Here is an 18254-nt window from a genome sequence, read left to right on the forward strand (position 1 = left end):
TTCATGTTTTCCATATTGCCATTTATGGTCTGCTGGTCCATTTCTTTTTTTATTAAAACTATCAACTATGCATTTGTCATTAAAACTATCATAGTATGTAACCTCAAACTAGCATTTGCAAACTCTTTTGTCTGTTTGTGCTTGTTTTTACTAACCTTGTGAAGTCAGAATCTAGGCAGCAGTTGGAAATCTAGTGAACATATGGTGTTTGGTCTACATTACAGCGGCCGTTCATCGAGGTAGTGCTCTGGAATTATGGGTCACACACGCAGAGTTATTGGTAGGAAGTCATCAGAAGTTGCTCTTCTCACAGAACAATGAGAGGAAAGAGTGAATCGACAAGAATATGGTCTCACACCAGCCTCCTGGGAAAAGTGTCCTAGCTCATCAGGAAAGCCATTAAAAAACAGTGTGCTCCTGACTAAGGACAGCAGGGGAAAGAATCACACACTCCGCAATAGGGAAAGTATGCACTCGCTGATGATACACGCTGAGCAGCCAAACAAACAGGAGGAAACTGTGTGCGAGCCGACAAGTAAGAAAAAAATAACATTGAGAGCAGATAGGATGGTAATACAAACTGGGAGGCATGTCCCGCACAGATGGAGCACATTCCCAACAGGGAGGAGGTACAAATACTCTGTAGAGTGTCGGAGAATGGAATGTATTACTCATTCTTCTGTAGAACAAACTCCTACTTCTGGGATGGATCATTCTCCTGACTAATCCAGCAGAGTCAGCTGAGCATCAGATGGACAGCCTGGAATTTCCGAAAACATTCTGGTTTGGTTTCTTGGGGGGAAAGTTGAAGAGATGCCAACTCGTAACAGGGCTAAATTTCAACCACGTTTGTTTATTTCTGGCTCTAAAAAAAAAAAAAAAAAAAAAAAAGGAAAAAAATGAGGAATACAGCCTTGAATGGACATTATACAATGAGGTGCTGGAATAGACACTGTCAGGGGATATGAATAATCCTGAACTCTTGTTAAGTTAAAGGATGTGGGTTTAGAACTAATTCTTTTGTACGTAGTAAAGTGGTGAGAGTTCATGGTGATTTCAGTGGCCTGTGTCAGTGGAGCACTTCCTGTAAGAGCTGTCAGCCATTCAGTCTTTTTGCTTAAAATAGCTTTATTCATTTCAAAAAAGTCATGTTAATAAAGAAAAATATATATATTAAAAAAAATCACATTAAATTGTTATTAAAAAAGCAACACATTATTCGTGGTCCAGCCTGGGCATTCAGTAAACTCTAGAAAACATGGAAAGGGAACGAAGCTCATCTTTGTTGGACGGCCACACAACAAAGAATCATCTTTGGAATGTAATGGCCACACATGACTTTAGTCTAACAGAGTAATATGTAAAAAAACAAACAAGAACAAAACTACAACAGTAAAAACAGACTGATAACAGTAGCTGCCATATGATACATGGCTACTCTCATTGTATTACTAAAACTGCTGAAGCGTCTCGTCCAATGTATTCGAGGGGAAATACTTTTGGCAGACACAGTCAAGCTTGCAACATGTTTTTGATTTGCTTGGAGGTAGTCTCATCGTTCAAATGTTTTGTTGTGTACCTGTGAGTCGAGAGAACATTAAAATGCACTGAAAACATATCACATGGCTTTCAGCAGAAACTTTGCATCAAAATGAAGTAGTGCTGTAAGGTATAAGCTGTACTGTAAAGCTCACAGACCTGAGGGCATTGAGAAGCCCCTCCACACTGTTGGGCGGCTGATATCGCAGAACCTTAATGCATCCTTTCATCTATATCATACAAAGATAGACAATAAGATTTTGTACTTGTATTTTTAATAAGGTTTTGTACAGTAATTTGCTTTTAATTTGGGTGATCTATAGTATTAAGCACATCGATTTTGTATAGTAAAAAAAACCCCATTGCATTTAAATGAGAAATTACTGATATAAATGCTTATTTGGTGATTAAATGCATTCATTTTAAATCAGTTAATCCACATATTAACGAAGTTAAATTAAATGAGTACATTTAAATAAGATAACTTTTGCTAAAAGGATCAGAAAGCAGAATAAGGCGTACATCGATTTTGGAGGATTTTACGAAAGCTCCAGCTGGATGGACATAGTCGTATAAGATGATCACCCCCACCATCACACGCAGACAGAATAACACTGTGTCATCACTGGCAAATCGAGTGCGGTACTCCCTGATCAATACACACACACACACACACAGAGGATAAATGAACAAGTTACAGCCTGCTACAGAAGAAACAAAGGCCAATAGTTAAACATAAAAACATGTCAACTTACGGTGTCTCTAACATGACTTTACACACACTTGCCATCGTGCTCAGACAATCTGTTGTGTTCTCTACGGGCAATTCTGCATGCTGAGCAAACAGAGAGAGCAAAATGTGTTCGTTACGATGGTTTTGGAAGTGAAAGTGATCGGGAAACATTCATGTATTGATGTATTGCCTAAGTATATCATGTACTTTATTGAGACTAATTAAGTAGAATTTATTCATGAGCTTCTGGACTTGTTTATTATCGTCTATTTAACATCCATTAGAGTGGTTTGAGTTGTGTGAGTCTTGTTATAATCAAAATACAGCAGATTTTAAGAACCGCCTACCTTTGATACAAATTTAGTCGTGGCATCGCTTAACGTTTTCAGCATGGGCGTGGCATTGGCGTAGAAGAGAGACATGCGATTGGCCAGCTCGTTGTCAACCTCATTATGCTCTTCTGCCTGTAGAAAGAACACACATGGGTTTTTTGGTTCAGTATCTAAATGTGAAATCCATACTTTGAAAGATTTACTATAAAAGGGGTCGGTTCAGGTGTTGGGCTTTTTGGAGGTTACAGATGCGCTTTTCCTTGGTCAGCTTTCCTCAAGTAGTTAATCATGGAAATGGATGTGGAAACTGGGAAATTCATTTTAGCTGACTTGAAACATTTCATTCATTACTGTATGCTAAAATCTGAATGTAAATCCTGCTTAAATCCACAGACAGTAGACACGTCCAGAATTCCTAATACATGCTCTTCCATAGCCGAGCTAATGTTTCATGTGATGAAAGTGGCTGTCATAATTATTCCTTGCAGAGAGTGCTTTTAATTGGCGAGGCAAGGTCAACGATCCTCGGTGTCAACCCCTGCTGAGCCGCTCCCTGATGATACAGCACATACTAATGAGCCTGAAGTCGTTAGCACGTGTTACCAACTCAACGTCAACCCAACACACTTCAACTCTGTGTCAGCTAAAAGATAAAAGATAAAACAACAGTTAAAAGATAGAGGATGAGATGAGTGCGATATCTCATGTTTCCCTGAGTCAGGATCTTGTGCCGCTCTGCCACCTAATGATCCAGACCATTAGAGAACAGAAGAGCTCCCATTAACCCCCGTGACATGGGGGAAGGGGTATTACTAAAACATAAGCGTCTGATAATGAGGCATATTTCCATACTGAGCAGGTTCACTCACTGTTTGGTTGATAATACGCATGCGGCTCAGGGTCCTTCTGTAGTAGCTGAAGTCATTCTGGATGGCTGGGTTGGTCATCTGGAGAGACAGCAGGTGAGCATTTAAATGGAAAACTGGCAGCTGAAAATTGCATTTCTGCTGAATATGGGAATAGGAAATATGTAAACACATAATTTTTTATTTTACTGTGAATGTATGAATTCAAGTGAGCAGCTAGAAAATCACGAGCATATGGCCATTTCATCCACTGCTGGTTTTTGTGACAGACTTCATCAGTGCAGTAATCTAGATAATAACAGATTCTCTGTGACACCTTTGAAAGCAACTGCACTTAGTTTTCCATTAATTTGACTGATCGGTTACAACTGGACTTTGTGTTCCATTAGTTCAACTAATTAGCTAAATCACTACAGAGCTAATTATGTTAGCTATTTGGATACAAAATTCAGTGGCTTACAAATTATATCATAAACATTCTCTATAGCTATTGCATTATGTGTGATACAGTTATTGCCATCAGTTTCAGTGGTCCACAAAAGAAAAAAAGGAAAGAAAAGCTGCTTCACTGTAGGATAAACCTTAATATTATTTAGTTATCATGAATTCAAAATTTACCCAATCAATTTTCTAAATACATGTTATAGATGTACACAATTAAAACTGTTTTAGCTATATCACTTGACCTAAATGGAATTTTTTTAGGCTATATGTGTGGTTGGGAGTATCAGTCGTAAATTTTAATAATGAATGATTCCATTTTAAATCCTAATTTGAAAGGATATAATTGCATACGCAGACTATTACGATAGCTATATTTCCATCAAAAGCTGTGAATTTAACTAATGCGCAAAACTGGTTTCCATCATAGTTTATGTACGTTTTCTTATCAGATAAAAATATATCTAACTCAGATGAGTGCTTAATGTTTTTTGCACATCTTGGCATTTCCATTCAGCGTTTTTTTTTTTTTATGCGATAAGCCCAAGGTGGATGGAAAAATAGCTAGTGAAAGCTTAGTTAAAGTAACCTCCCCCCGCCCCCATCACTGGTCCCCCCTCACAAAAAGAAGTGCTGACGCCCTGTTCTAGCAGGAATGATAGACTTCTCTGTAGTGATGTATGCAGGACTTCACCAATCATTTATTCCACATAAATCCCGCCCCTGCAAGCTCACATTAATCTGCCTCCATTTTTTGAGAACAATGCCCACACCTCAAAATCCAATCAACAACCAATGTCTTATTACATATTATCTACTGTACATGTTTTCCTTTTTGATAATCCATTACACTCAATGTGGAAGAAAAGATCTGTCAGTATTTTTGTTTCACCTTGACTTGAAGTCAGCATTAATTGAAAATTGACCCTGGAATTTCTGTTTTATGGCATATGCTTGACTTGTAGTCCACTTAAAGCCATCCCTTTCTTACTCACATTCAGATCTCCCTACATCCAGTCAATAACTGATTAATAGAACCAAGTCCCTGCACTACATGTGGCATTTTGGATGTATTTGTTGCTACTTGCATTTCATCGTGACTACAATATTAAATGCTGTGGTTTAAAGAGATATTGCACTGCAATATAATCACTGCAAGGATAATTATAATTTACAGATTGGTCAGATGTGTTAATTACAGATTTTTGTAGGTCTGAGATTAAAGACAGGATGCTGGAGTCCCACTAACAACAGTTTTGCTCCACATCCTCTCATTCTACCTAATTGTTGATTTCGCCCGTCTTTTTCTGAAGCAGGTTAGGAAGAGACGGATTAGACGTGCAGAATGGGTGTGGCCTGAGGTTGCCTGGTTACCTTCAGCTCATCGAAGCGCAGCGTGAAATGCAAAATCTGAGCGAACTGCCGTGCCAGCGCCTGCTCCTGCTCCAGATGTTGAGTTGGGCTGCAGCGCGAGCTGGTGAGAAACTCCAACAGGCCCTGCAGAGAGTCTTCTACACAAGACACATAAGAAAGAGGACTGCTAATGTTTTTGGTGGATAGAAGTATAGATAATACTGGGTTATGGACGCTATACTTTGACAAAAACAGGCAGAGAAACAGAGAGTGTCTGGCAGAGGAACACAGCAGCGATGTCAGGTCAGTCTGACCCTTTGATGTTCCTCCAGAGAGCGCTGCCATTGGCTGCTGATGATGTGTGATTAAGGGCCATGTCATGTTTAATTAGGTCATGGCCTGTTTTCTTCTGAATCACTCAAACCCACAGTCTTACAAGCACAAAACAGCCACACTTTCACAGAGCAGATCACATACTTTGAGACATACAAGATTATGAGACACTAAATATTTCTGGGGAAAAAAACGGATTAGCTAAACAAATTGGTTAATATGGTCTTTCCCTTTTGTGGCAACAAGTACAGGTTCAATCTTTGGGTTATAGTAGAAATTATATGTGATTTGTGACACACTACTTTTTGATTACTTTTGACCCAACTTGTTTATCACATTGATTTAAATAAGATAATATTGTATTATATTGATATTAAAATACAAAGAGTAAGAAAATATATTCCATTCATTGAAATTAACAGCATTAAGTGCATTAAACGTTACATTATGTCAAGGTTTCCCTAACTGGGGTTCATAAAGGTACTGCAGGGGGGTTGTGAAGTTAATGAAAAGTTAATCTTGAATTAAATCATAAAAATGTATAGAAATTAATAAATCATTTTAAAATAACATAAATCAAAACAAAACACTTCCTAATATATTATTTGTTTACCTGCATGTCAACCGTCAGAGAATCAAGAATTGATATTGTGTGAATAATATGTAATCATGTAATCAATAAAAAGTAACTGTAATCTGATAACAGTATTTTAAAATTTAATTTAATGTAATTACAAGTTCTTGATTTTTGGAATCTGATTACGTAATCCAGATAACATGTAATCAGTTACTTCCCAGCTCTGGTTGTCAGACTTTTAGTGCATTCAAGGCAGATTTTTCATCAATATGCATGTTGTGTGGGAATCAAACTCAAAAAGCGTGCTTTTATTTAATCATGCTACATCAGTTGAGCTACATATGTATGCTACAGCTAACAAACTTTACCATAAATCTGATGTCACTAAGATTTTTTTTTCTTTATAATTTTTTGCATTCAGTTTAAACACACAAATTCATCAAAAATGTCAGTGAATACATTTATAACGTTATAAATTTATGTTTTAAATTTCAATCTCAAATAATTGTTTTTTTTTCTATTCATCAAAGGATGTATCAAATGTTTTCAACATAATAATTTCAATATACCAATAATAAGAAATATTTCCTGAGCTCCAAATCATCATATTAGAATGACTTCTGAAGGATCATGCGACACTGAAACTGCAGTAATGATGCTGAATATCAGAAAACAGTCATTTTAAACTGTAATAATATTTCACAATATTACTGATTTTACTGTATTTTTCAATCAAATAATGCCTTGGTGAGCATTAAGAGACTTCTTTCTTTTTAATGGTTCTGAACAAATTAATCATGAAGTTACAGAAGATCTGGAGCGTGTATGTTAGAGATGACAAGAGCTGTGTTTTTGCTAGTTGTGGAGAAAGAAACTGTCCTTGTGCTAATCCAATGATGACGCACTGCTGCTCTGTTTATGGCTTGCTCCCTGGAACATGTGCTGAATCACAACAGAAATACAACTTCACGGGAATATTCAAATATGAATATTACTGTTGTACAATGTTTTGCAAAAGGTCATGTAGCTGTGATTCAAATGTAGGCTTGAGTCCTTTTTCATTACAAATGCAGCCTTGCTCATGTTACATTGCACATATTCATATTGACTTGTTATGTATGTATTGACTGCTGACGTGTGTGCTGATTCAGTAGTGTGTTTGATAATACTGATGAATTAAGCCTCAAGAAGAATCATCTCACTGAAAATCAAAACACAGTCCAGAGCAGATGCTAATACTACAGTATATGGTAAATGGGTCAGTGGACCATGTACCCCTGTGAGGAATTGTGGGAGAGTAGATCATTAAAATCTCCTCATTTATCACCTACCTGTATGCCTCTGGGTAAAAATAGCCATACATTGTATTATTTATAGTGTTGTGTGCTGTGCACATTAAAGCAGATAGAATAATGACATACCCAGTTTTAGAGAGAACTCATAAAACTTCTTCAGTTTGCCAACCAGGGGTACCACAGCGGCCCACGCACTCTCTTGCACATGCTCATCATTGGGATGCTGTATGGCCTGAGGAGACAACATGCACATGCTTAAACAGAAACAAAGAGAACTTGTCATGGAAAGTAACATAAAGCCCTGGCTAATGTCTAAACAATCTGAAGTGCATTCTGGATGTACGCACCTGTCTGATGGCTTCACCTGCTCCACTATATGACTGCAGGTCCTGTAACACACTCTCTGACTCTGTCAGCACCTCATTGACCTCCTCCCATACTCTCTTCTCAGCTTCTGTGGGCTTGGCATCTGCAGAGGAGAAATCGGCTCAGTCTTAAATGTGCTTCAATTGAAGACGGGTGTTATTGCTTAAATATTTTTTCCTATTAGAGGAAAATCATTTCATCCGTTGCAGCTTATAAGATCCAAGAAGTCAAATACAATAAATACATATAGTTATAACTGATAAATTCTTATTAAATATAATTATTGTTATTATTAAATAGTCTAATAGTAATTATTTATTAATGATATATGATTATAGTAATTAATAATGGTTAACAGTAATTAGTAATAATAATTATTAATGTTATTTATAATAATAATAATTATTATTATTCACAATATAAATATTTACAAAATACAGTTATATTAATAGTATAATTAATATAATTGAGATAATATATATATATATATATATATTATATAAATATATAATTGATAATGTAATTTTTTTTTTATGTTATTTACAATAAAATATTCAGGATTGTTTCATTGTATCAGCAAAATTATTGTACATAAATTGTGAGTAGGTGACATTTCTTCCATCCCTCAACATCAGATAATACAGGTTGTGACTGTATATTCACTTACTTTCAAAGTCCAGAAAAAAGTTCCCTCCGTTGTTGTCAATGTCTCGTGTGAGAACCTTAATCAGATTCCCCATCCCGAGCAGTCAGAGACCTCTAAAAGACAAGATAAACAGGAATGAATGATGATTTCTGCATGTGATTTGTGGCTTAGTTGAACTTTGAATGTCAATGAAGGTGTAAACACCATTTGATTTGCCTATACAAGAACACAAGCAGGTTGACTCAAGAACTGCATCAAGAACTGTGACACCTGTGCTCATGACAACAACATCTGGCCACATGTATGTGTGTGTGACAGGCAACATCTGCTCAGGGTAATGCAGAAAATCAGGGGAGTCCCAAATACTGCTGCATTACCCTCTTGAACAGGCACACCAGTTTGACTGCAGGTGAGAGGACAGATGCTGCTGAGAATGCAGTATGACTGCAGCACTCATGGGTGCATCCTACTGCAGGATCATGTCGCCCTCTAGCAGTCAAAGCGCTTCTATAGTTCACAATTGGCACTCTGTAGTCCCCCTCCCTTTGGGGGGAGGGCTGAATCATTGTAAGAATCATTCTTCCCTGAAAAGAGCACACTCTCTCTCATTCTTATTCATCCGCTCTGAGCTCAGCGCTCCCGCAGTGAGTCACTGCTTACAACAGATTAAATAACATCATGAAAAACCCGAGGATCCTCAAGAGGAACAGACAGACCTCAGAGTTTAGCAGCATGTCAACATATTCAAAGGTCACGGTCAGAGTTTTGTGTTCAAGCTGAAGAGGGCTTTGCTTTGCTTTGCTTGAAAGTAGGTAAACGGGTCGCTACAGTTTCTCACTGACCTACAGTGTATTCTGCAGTGTGTGTGTGTGGGGGGGGGGGGTATTTAGATCTTGGCATACTTCTGTTCTCATGGCATTCAGAATTTAAGAAACCAAAGGGCGTAAATAAGCACTGCTGTGTTGATCTGTCATGAACTGCCTAAGCCCCCCTTGTCAGCTTTACACCCCTCAGATTTGGGGGGATGGTACCATCTAAACTGAGGTTGCTCGTTTGACTACAGCATATACACCCTGCAATCCTATTGGCTGAGAAGGAATTCTGCTGTTTCCATGGAGCCTAAAAATATTTTTCAACCCAAAATGTGCTGGCAGCCAATAGGAGTGGAGCAAAGGAGTATTCAGCAGGACTTAAAAGAACCTGAATAAATTAATCATGAGTGCGGCACTAAAGAGACGTGTGACTCAAAAACACATTTCAACTCAAAAGTGGAGCAGTTTGACAGCTTTCTTGAATGTTTAAAAAAAAAAAAAAGATACAATCAAATTCTAGATAAACAAAATATTAAAGCAAAACATCACTCAAGGTTTTACCACAGGAAAGAGGTGTTTTTAGGTAGATGCAAAGCTTTTAAAAACTGAAAAATAAAATTAATAAATATTATATTATATTATAAATATTATATAAAAGTAATTGGTAACACTTTATTTTAATGACCAATTCTCACTATTCACTAGCATGCATATTAATAGCATGTTGGCTGTTTATGAGCATTTATAAAGCACATATTAAAACCTAATAGTAGTTAACAGGGAGAACTGGACCTTAATACCTGTAAAAATATTGAATACGTAAATAAATACAACATTATTGGTTTATTCTGTATTCAGAATCTCAGTGAGCAGAGCCGAACCCCCAGTTACTATTAGCAGAATATGCACTCATCTTAGTTCATAACAGTGGTGCTGTACTGCATGAGAGAGAGAGAGAGAGAGGCTATAGATTATGGGTGTGAATGCAGTCTCCTCCCCAGCACTGCAGTACTCGTGCACCAGCGTTTGACAGCATGTGCCTCCACGTGCTTTGCCTCCACCACTACTACTACCACCACCCAACCAGAGAAGAATACGACCCCACCCCTTTCCTCCCCGCTGCAGTGAGGCGGTCTGCGGCAGTGCAGGGAACACAGACAGCGCTCCTCTTGACCCAGATTCCACCGCTGCTACGTCACACTGCCTTAACATTAACCCCAGCATGACAAGACATGGACAGATATGCTGCAGGATCCCCCAGCAGACATGGCTAATAATCACACACACACACGCCTCTGGCCACACAGAATTAATTAAAAATTAATCAAGCGAACACTTAATGTGATAATAATAAATGTAATATATACATACATTAAAATGACTTCATTCATGATTAATATAATGACTTGTGATATTATGATGAATGATTTATATTAATTTTATATAAATACAAATGACTAAAACTAACATTGTCTTCATCACCATTAAATATAGTAATAATATTGATGATTGTTAATTATATTACAATATTAAATTTTTAATATAAAGTCAAAATAAATTACTAAAACTAAAACTGTATTTAATTGTTAAGATTAATAGTATTACAACATTAAATATAATCTTTAATATACATGTCAAATGAAATTACAAAAACACTAAACCGATCTCTATGATGATAATAAAAGTTAAAATCATATTTTTATATAATAAATAGATATTTTGTATATATACAATAATAATATTCTATTATGTTAGATTTTATTTCTTATATTACATATTGTAATATATATATATATTTTTTTTTCATAATATATATATTTTACATAAATATCAAATAATTAATAACACATAAAATATATAATTTAATGTATATATTAATAAGTCAAGCATTCTATTATATATAAAATATAATTGTATTTTCATAATTATATGTATATATTTCATTATATATTATTAATAATTCAATATTAATCCAACATAAAAGTCATGAATTAATTACATAAACAGTAAAACTTAAAATATTTTTGCTCTGATTTTATTGAATTACATGTCAGCCCAAAACCAGAGCTTGATTTTCGACCATCAGGAGGGAAAGAGACACAGGCGTGTGTCCTGGACAGACAGACAGTCTACATATGGACACAAGTATGTGGGCCGTCCAGCAGTGACAGGGCAGAGGAGCGTCAGCCATGAGTCAGAGAGACAGAGCGGTCACTCCTTCCTCCGCTGCATGACGGAAATTCTGACATCTGCACCCTTCATTTAGACCCTATAAATACCACAGGACAATCAGATTTAATCAAGAATTATTGTTGCTACATTAGCCATGAGACTCTGTCAGCTATGAAACAATATTTCTTTGATTTTTCAGTGATTGCCCATACTGCCTGAGAGCAGACAATCTTATTCAGATCCACAGCTTTAAACAATCTGATTAACCTGTGTTAGGAACACAGCTGAACTTCAACCTAAAAATGAAGCCCACATCTTACTAGACTCATGATGACCTTTAAATGTAAAGCTTAATATGACCTTTTACACAATACTTCACTTTTAAACATTTAGATCAAGATACAATGTTTCAAGGTGATGTGACCTTGAAATACTGTTTCATCTCTACTTCACAAGAGGAAGGTTACAGTATCAGTGAACAGACTCTGGAAACTGAAGGGTTTTATCGCCTCCTGGTGGACATCAGATGCTATGTTTTCAAATGACTTCAAGCAGGACCTTGCCTTTCTGACTTCAGATCAGAGATGTGCAACCATAAGAATTCACTTGAGAATGCACTGTATATTTTTTAAAGGCACTTTTAAAACAGCCTCGAGATTGACCAAAGTGCTGCACATGAGCAGAATAACTAATACAATATAAAAAATGAGCCGAATAAACATAAGCAAAGTACACAGATACCAGATTTAAAATAGAAAAAAAAGATCAACAATTAACACATGCTAAAAGAAAGGGAAAACTGGTAAAGAGGGGGCCATTCAAAGTTGTACTGGCAAGCTATTCCACAGTCAAGGAGCCACCGCTGAAAAGACTCGATCCCCTCTGTGTTTTAGCCTTGAGCAAGGGATTGTCAGTAAGTTAAGGTTATCAGATCTTAAACTTCTGGGTGGGTAATAGGTACACAGTTACTCAAACAGGTATTTTGGATCAAGATTATGTAGACATTTATACACAAATTGAAGAATTTTTAAATCAATCCCGAAATGGACTGGAAGCCCATGGAGGGCTCGCAAAACTTTTTAAGAAATTTAGCTGCAGCATTTTGAAGCAGCTGAAGTCAAGCTACCTGAGACTTGGAGATACTGTAAAACAAAAAGATGCAATAATAAGATGAAATAAACTCAGATGGACCAAAACTTGTAATCTCAGTCTTAGAGTCATTTAGAGTCAAAAAGTTGTTGGAAAGCCAAAATTTGACCTCATCAAGGCAGGAGAGTAGAGTGTGTAAAGCAGAAGGGTCCTTTCTTTTTATCGGCAATTCCTTCACTTAAATTGAATTTGCTGTCAATCAGGAAATTCGAATTTGAATGACAGAAACTAGAATTAAAATCGAAATTGAACATTTCAAAAGCAACATGTCAAAACTTTAAATGCTAGCCTAAAGCCTTGTCTGAAAGTTTTGAAAAAAAAGTTTTAAAAGCCTTGAATTTAAATTTTTTTAATAGAATATGAGGATTTAAAATAGTTTTGTCACAAATACAAAAAACATATTCTAGATAAACAAATTAAAAAATATATTTCAATTAGCTGTAACATTTTAACATTTCGTGTTTTTCAGATTAACATTTTTGAGATAGTGCCAGCCCTGAAGTTATCTATAGACATACCTGTAGCAGGCAGTAGCCTAGGGCAGTGGTTTTTACTTTTACTCCTAGGCCCCTTCCTCTCCTCTCTTTTCTTTTCCCAAAAGCCTTTGTATTCTAATGTTACTCATTATTAATTCCATGTCATGATTTTTCAACAAAACTAATTCAAGATAGATTTGAGCTTTCTGAGTTTTTTTTTTTTTTTTTTCTTGCAGATATTCTTTATCGACTTAGAAGTACTTAAAAGTAGCCTACGTAAAGCTTAATTATACAGTAACTTTAACATACATTTCAAACAAGACCACAGGGATATGCCAAAGGACTGCTACCGATCCATCCAGCATCACTAAACACACCAAAATACAAATGAACAATGAAAACATTGTGAATGTGTGGAAAGCCAGTGGTTCGGAGGCAGCGGCTCAGTGTACAGTGTACAGTGTACAGCCAAGAGTGCACATACGAGGTCCGTTTGCATGAAGTGCATTTATTTGATCAAAATACAGAAGAAGAAAAAAAAAAAACAGAAATGGTGTTAAACTGATCATTTTTTAAACTAGTAAGCCTTTGGCTATGAACAAGCCTAGCGTTTTGCACTTTTAAACGTCTATTAGTGCCTTCCTTCTTTTAAGGGGTGAGAATCGTATGCAGAAATAATGGTTGACACCTCTGCTTTTAAACTATACCAGAGCATCGCTAAGTGAAACTGGCTGGCTGTGTGAGTTTTTGCACTTACACTTTTGAGCTCTGAGTTTTGGGTCGGAGTTCATATAGATTTATAGACTACATTTCTCATTAAACCTCACAGGGACAGGCAATCCCTTGTCAACTAAAGGTCAGAAGGTCAGATGTCTGAAGTGTCATGTTCATAGAGAATAATGTTCGATACAGATCCTCAGGCCGGCAAGATGCTAGATAAATGCTCTAATTATTAAAAAAGTGCTTGTTATTCACTGATGTTATTTTAAGGCCCCAGTACTTTCCTTCTGCTAAGAGGAGGGAAAGTTTGCTGCATTATATTGATTGCATCACATCAATCTAACCTTGTAACCAAAATGAATTTAAATGAACTGTAAAACATTTTTATAAACTTTAACGTGAAATGAAAACCTGAAGTGTACACTCAAAAAAATGACTCTTTGGCTGAACATGATTCTTTCATGGACAGTGGTTCCACATGTTTGTACCATGTTATTTGGACATGAATAAATCAAGTTATAAGGACTTGTCTACCTTTAGTTGAGTTTACTCAGTTTGCTTTAGTTCATCCTACATGAAATATCTGAGTAGAGATAATATGTTTACATCATGTAGAACCACTGTCCATGCAAGTTTAGCCAAAGTGTTATAAAAACATTAGCAAGTAAGATATAACTTTTCTTTACACATGATGTTAATTGTTTGCAGTTTAAGGATGTTACTATGTGTACATCATACACTAGCACTCTCATTAAAGTTGCTTTTTTTTTTATTAAGTATTTTAGACGTTCTTTTAACCAGGTCCTCAACCCAACCACAAGCTCCACACTTCACCACAATGGTAACTCGCACAAAATACACCAATATAAAGTCTTTTAAAATGCCCACATAATAGAGCATTATACATGAAAAAGTCTCCTTATTATCACATTTTATTAAAAACTGCATAAAATAACACTTTATTTCAACATTTTCTCTCCCCATATCCAGTCCTGTGCAAAGCATGATGGGAAGTGTAAAACTTATTTTGAGGGACTTGATTGAAACATGTTCTTTCAAAATGAAAACATTATGTTAAACCAACGAGAGACAGTTTAACATGACACAATCATGTTGAAATGAAAAATAGCCAAAATGGCATTAATTCAACATGAATTGTTCAGGTAAAGTGAACAAAACTAAAAATTCATTTTTTTGAGTGTATCAGTTTAGCTTGACAATACAAAAGCAACATTTTGAATCAGATGAAAAACTGAACAAAATATATATACACACACAAAAACTAAAATAGTTAACTAAGAAAAGTCCAAACATACCATCATGAGCTTGTTTCCTCTCTCTCACAAATGCTTTCCTGCACTCACTACCATAACTTCTGCATGCTACTGAAATACTGGATTCACTTCTCTATACCTCTTCCAAAGAAAAAAAAAACAAGCAGCATGGAAAAATGCCACAGGCAGGAACATGAGAAACCGAACGTGAGCCGCAGCTATCAGGCCTGTACGAACACGCTTCCTCCGGCATGACAGCACAGGTGTTTCTGTTCTCCCCTCTGCTTTTTTTTTTTTTTGCGCATGTACTGCGGAAAAACACAAATGCTGTGTGTTCTTAGACAGTCTCTAAATGTCATTTTACCACAGCATGACCTGGGGGAACAGATGATATTTGTGATAAGTGAAAAGAGATAAATAACTGAATGCTCATATACTGTTTCCTAAACAAAAAGAACAATATGTGTTTACTTTGCTTTGAATCGTAGAGTAGAAATGCACGCAAGCTGCCCATATGAATGTATCTGGGGCAGTCCTCGAGCTAGCAGTAAAGAATAGAAACATGCTCAAGAGTTTTTAAAGAGCATCTGACCACAAAAAGGTGTCAACACACTGTTGATTCGTTTGACTGTGAAGACTGATAAACCGAGCATGTCCTACCACAAAGAATAAAGTTGAACCAACAACACTAAAAAGGGTTACCTCCTCCACAATACTCCTCTGAAAGCAAGATAGCTCACCGGTTTAAAAGTGTATTCATTCACCAATGCACTGTATACACTCTCAATAACAACAACAGAATGAAATACTCAAATCTTGTCGTTTACACAGCTTCTACATGCACTCAAAAATAAGTCAACAATATAAAGCTCTTTTTGATTTGGACACTGCATAAAAATGTAGTTATACAACCCTGCTAGACTGCTTCAGTTAGTCACACATGCCTTCAGGGCACGGAAAGTGGTACTAGACAAACCCCGCAGTACAGGAATGCTCCGCTAAATCCAGAAACACAGTCACAATCTGACATCTCACAGAACAAGGGATGCCACAAAGTAGCTGTTTGCACAGAGCAGATGCTATTGATATGCCATCTCATAGTGATTAGAGCTGTGCAGCTGTTTTTTCTGCAATACGCTCTTTCAAAAGTACCGTCTGGAAAAAAACAACCCTCTAAAGCTATGAATGTATTTTGTGTCCATCAGTATATATCAGTATATAGATCAGTATAACACTTTTTGTGATCTTTTCCCTTTTTACATAGCAAGTAATATATGGTAAGTTGAGATATACACTTAATACATGTAAAACATAATGCAGATATATGTAATGTAGATTATAACAAATAACCTGTCTGCGGAGTTGACATCTGCACACGTCTTGGTGTTTTAATGCTGACCACTGGTTTGGAGGTTATAACGAAGGCTGCTGGGTCAATATTTATAGTTCATGCTTTAGTTAAAACCTGTGGCCTTGCGCATCACAGACGGTTCTGAAATCCATCAAACAAACAATAAAGGTATTTGCTTGCATGCAGAATGTAGTTTATAGCTATAGGCTGTGGTTATCTGTGTTGTTTCCATCATGCAAAAATGGCATTTTAAGATGCGTTTCTCACTTGAAAAAGAACAAACTTTAGTATTTGAGTGAAAAAACATTAAATACACAAGTTACCTATGTGAACAATGTATTCATAAAAAGTAGAGGGTTTAAAATGATTATTGCCCGAAATTATGGTTGAAATTATCTACTCCAGAGTAAAACTTCACTGAATCGTTTTAAAACGGTTCACAAAGTGCTCTGCAAGATTCATTAATGAATCAGCCTGAATCTAAATGAATCTGAATCCTTATTCAACAATCATGAATATCTAGAAACGTCATGTAACGTTATGAAAATTCATTGGCCTAAAAGTGTGAGAACCCTGTGGTTACTTGAAATGAAGCGCGCAATTGTGGTTATGAACATTTTAAATGTGAAAATGATTGATATTTATTTAAATAAACAGTCATAATGGTTTTCTCTGTGCATCGAATCTTCTAGATTTGAAGCTGTGGCTGCTTGACAGCGAAAATGTAGGAACTTGATGTGCTTTGAAATGCATGTTTTGAATAAACAAAATCAGGAAGTGGCATGATCTATTTGAACACAGAGGAAGTCTGAAAACTCGCACCGTTGCTTTTGTTCATAAAATTAGTCTCGGTTTTTATCATAAAATTCACTCTTTTCTGCTCAGCAGCAGACAAATACGCATAAGACAAGTGTATACAAGTGTACATAAACAAACATGTAACGCCAAAGCCATGTATCTTTAATATTCACCGTCCATTATGTGATCAAACGCCTTGTTTTCACACAAACGTTAAGTAAACGATTCATATTATTTAGTTAGAATCTTTAAAATTGTGTTTAAATTGTTATTGAGCTTTCTTTTAGTTTAGCTTCAGTCATTGTACACGCTGGCTGTCTTTATATAGTAGATTCTCCCCTCACCTGTGTGCTGAAGGAAACACACTTTCTCTCGCGCCAGGTGTCATGTTGCATATTGGAATAGAATTGCAACTTAATCCATGATTCTTACCTTAATTTCCAGTCAATTCAGTGAAAAGTAAATATAGGGAAACGCTGAAGAACACCCTGCTCAGCGGATCATTGTGAAGTGTGTCTACATTTTCCGGATTGGCCAATCAGAAGTGTTACTTTTGACGCGCGGGTTGAGCTCGACTAGACTGTGGGAGCGCGAAACAAGCTCAGCCTACGTCTATAAAAGGAATTGATTTCGAGAGAGGAAGCTGACTAGTTTTACTATGCATGTAGCGTTTTCTTTCTGTTTTGGATCTACCTATCTTTCCTTTCACTTATGATGTTTGTAGCTCAATGCACACTGGAAAGCGCAAACGATACGACAGAACGCTCGCATTAATAATGAAGCAACGTTGTGTAATGAAAATATCACGGAAATGCTTTAGTTCTTTTGCATGGTAGTGCTTTTGGTCGTTCTCTATTTCAAAGCATGGTGACTAACGTGCCCCAGGCTTTTCAGTAAAGAAAAATGTTTTAAATATTTAATTAATTAGTCCTATATAAAACATATAAATAATACGTTTATATTTTAATAATAATAATAATATACTATTATTCCATTAAAATAATAAACAAAATAGTAAAAT

At 36.2% G+C, this 18254-nt stretch overlaps 1 protein-coding gene across 1 annotated transcript; it reads right to left on the reverse strand.

The window, feature by feature from the left end:
• Nucleotides 1-1108: 1108 nt before the first annotated feature.
• On the reverse strand, nt 1109-17832 carry fam49ba (family with sequence similarity 49 member Ba). The gene is made up of 11 exons (XM_052618052.1): nt 17666-17832; nt 8503-8594; nt 7817-7938; nt 7596-7701; nt 5286-5422; nt 3474-3551; nt 2620-2736; nt 2295-2374; nt 2062-2188; nt 1699-1769; nt 1109-1579 (listed from the first exon to the last, which is right to left on the reverse strand). Exons 2-11 carry the CDS (start codon nt 8573-8575, stop codon nt 1513-1515), a joined length of 978 nt encoding a protein of 325 aa, XP_052474012.1. The 5' UTR covers nt 8576-8594; nt 17666-17832; the 3' UTR covers nt 1109-1512.
• Between the last annotated feature and the right edge of the window lie 422 nt (nt 17833-18254).

This window comes from Carassius gibelio, chromosome A2 (assembly GCF_023724105.1).
Source record: "Carassius gibelio isolate Cgi1373 ecotype wild population from Czech Republic chromosome A2, carGib1.2-hapl.c, whole genome shotgun sequence".
NCBI classification, from domain to species: Eukaryota; Metazoa; Chordata; class Actinopteri; order Cypriniformes; family Cyprinidae; genus Carassius; species Carassius gibelio.

Bases quoted from the DNA above. Each gene is read 5' to 3' on its own strand.
- fam49ba (XM_052618052.1), bottom strand. From the start codon at position 8,575: ATGGGGAATCTGATTAAGGTTCTCACACGAGACATTGACAACAACGGA. The intron at 2,737-3,473 runs GTGAGTGAACCT...TTCTTTCTACAG, and splicing joins TGCGTATTATCAACCAAACA to GCAGAAGAGCATAATGAGGT. The intron at 1,580-1,698 runs GTCTGTGAGCTT...CTCGACTCACAG, and splicing joins GGGCTTCTCAATGCCCTCAG to GTACACAACAAAACATTTGA.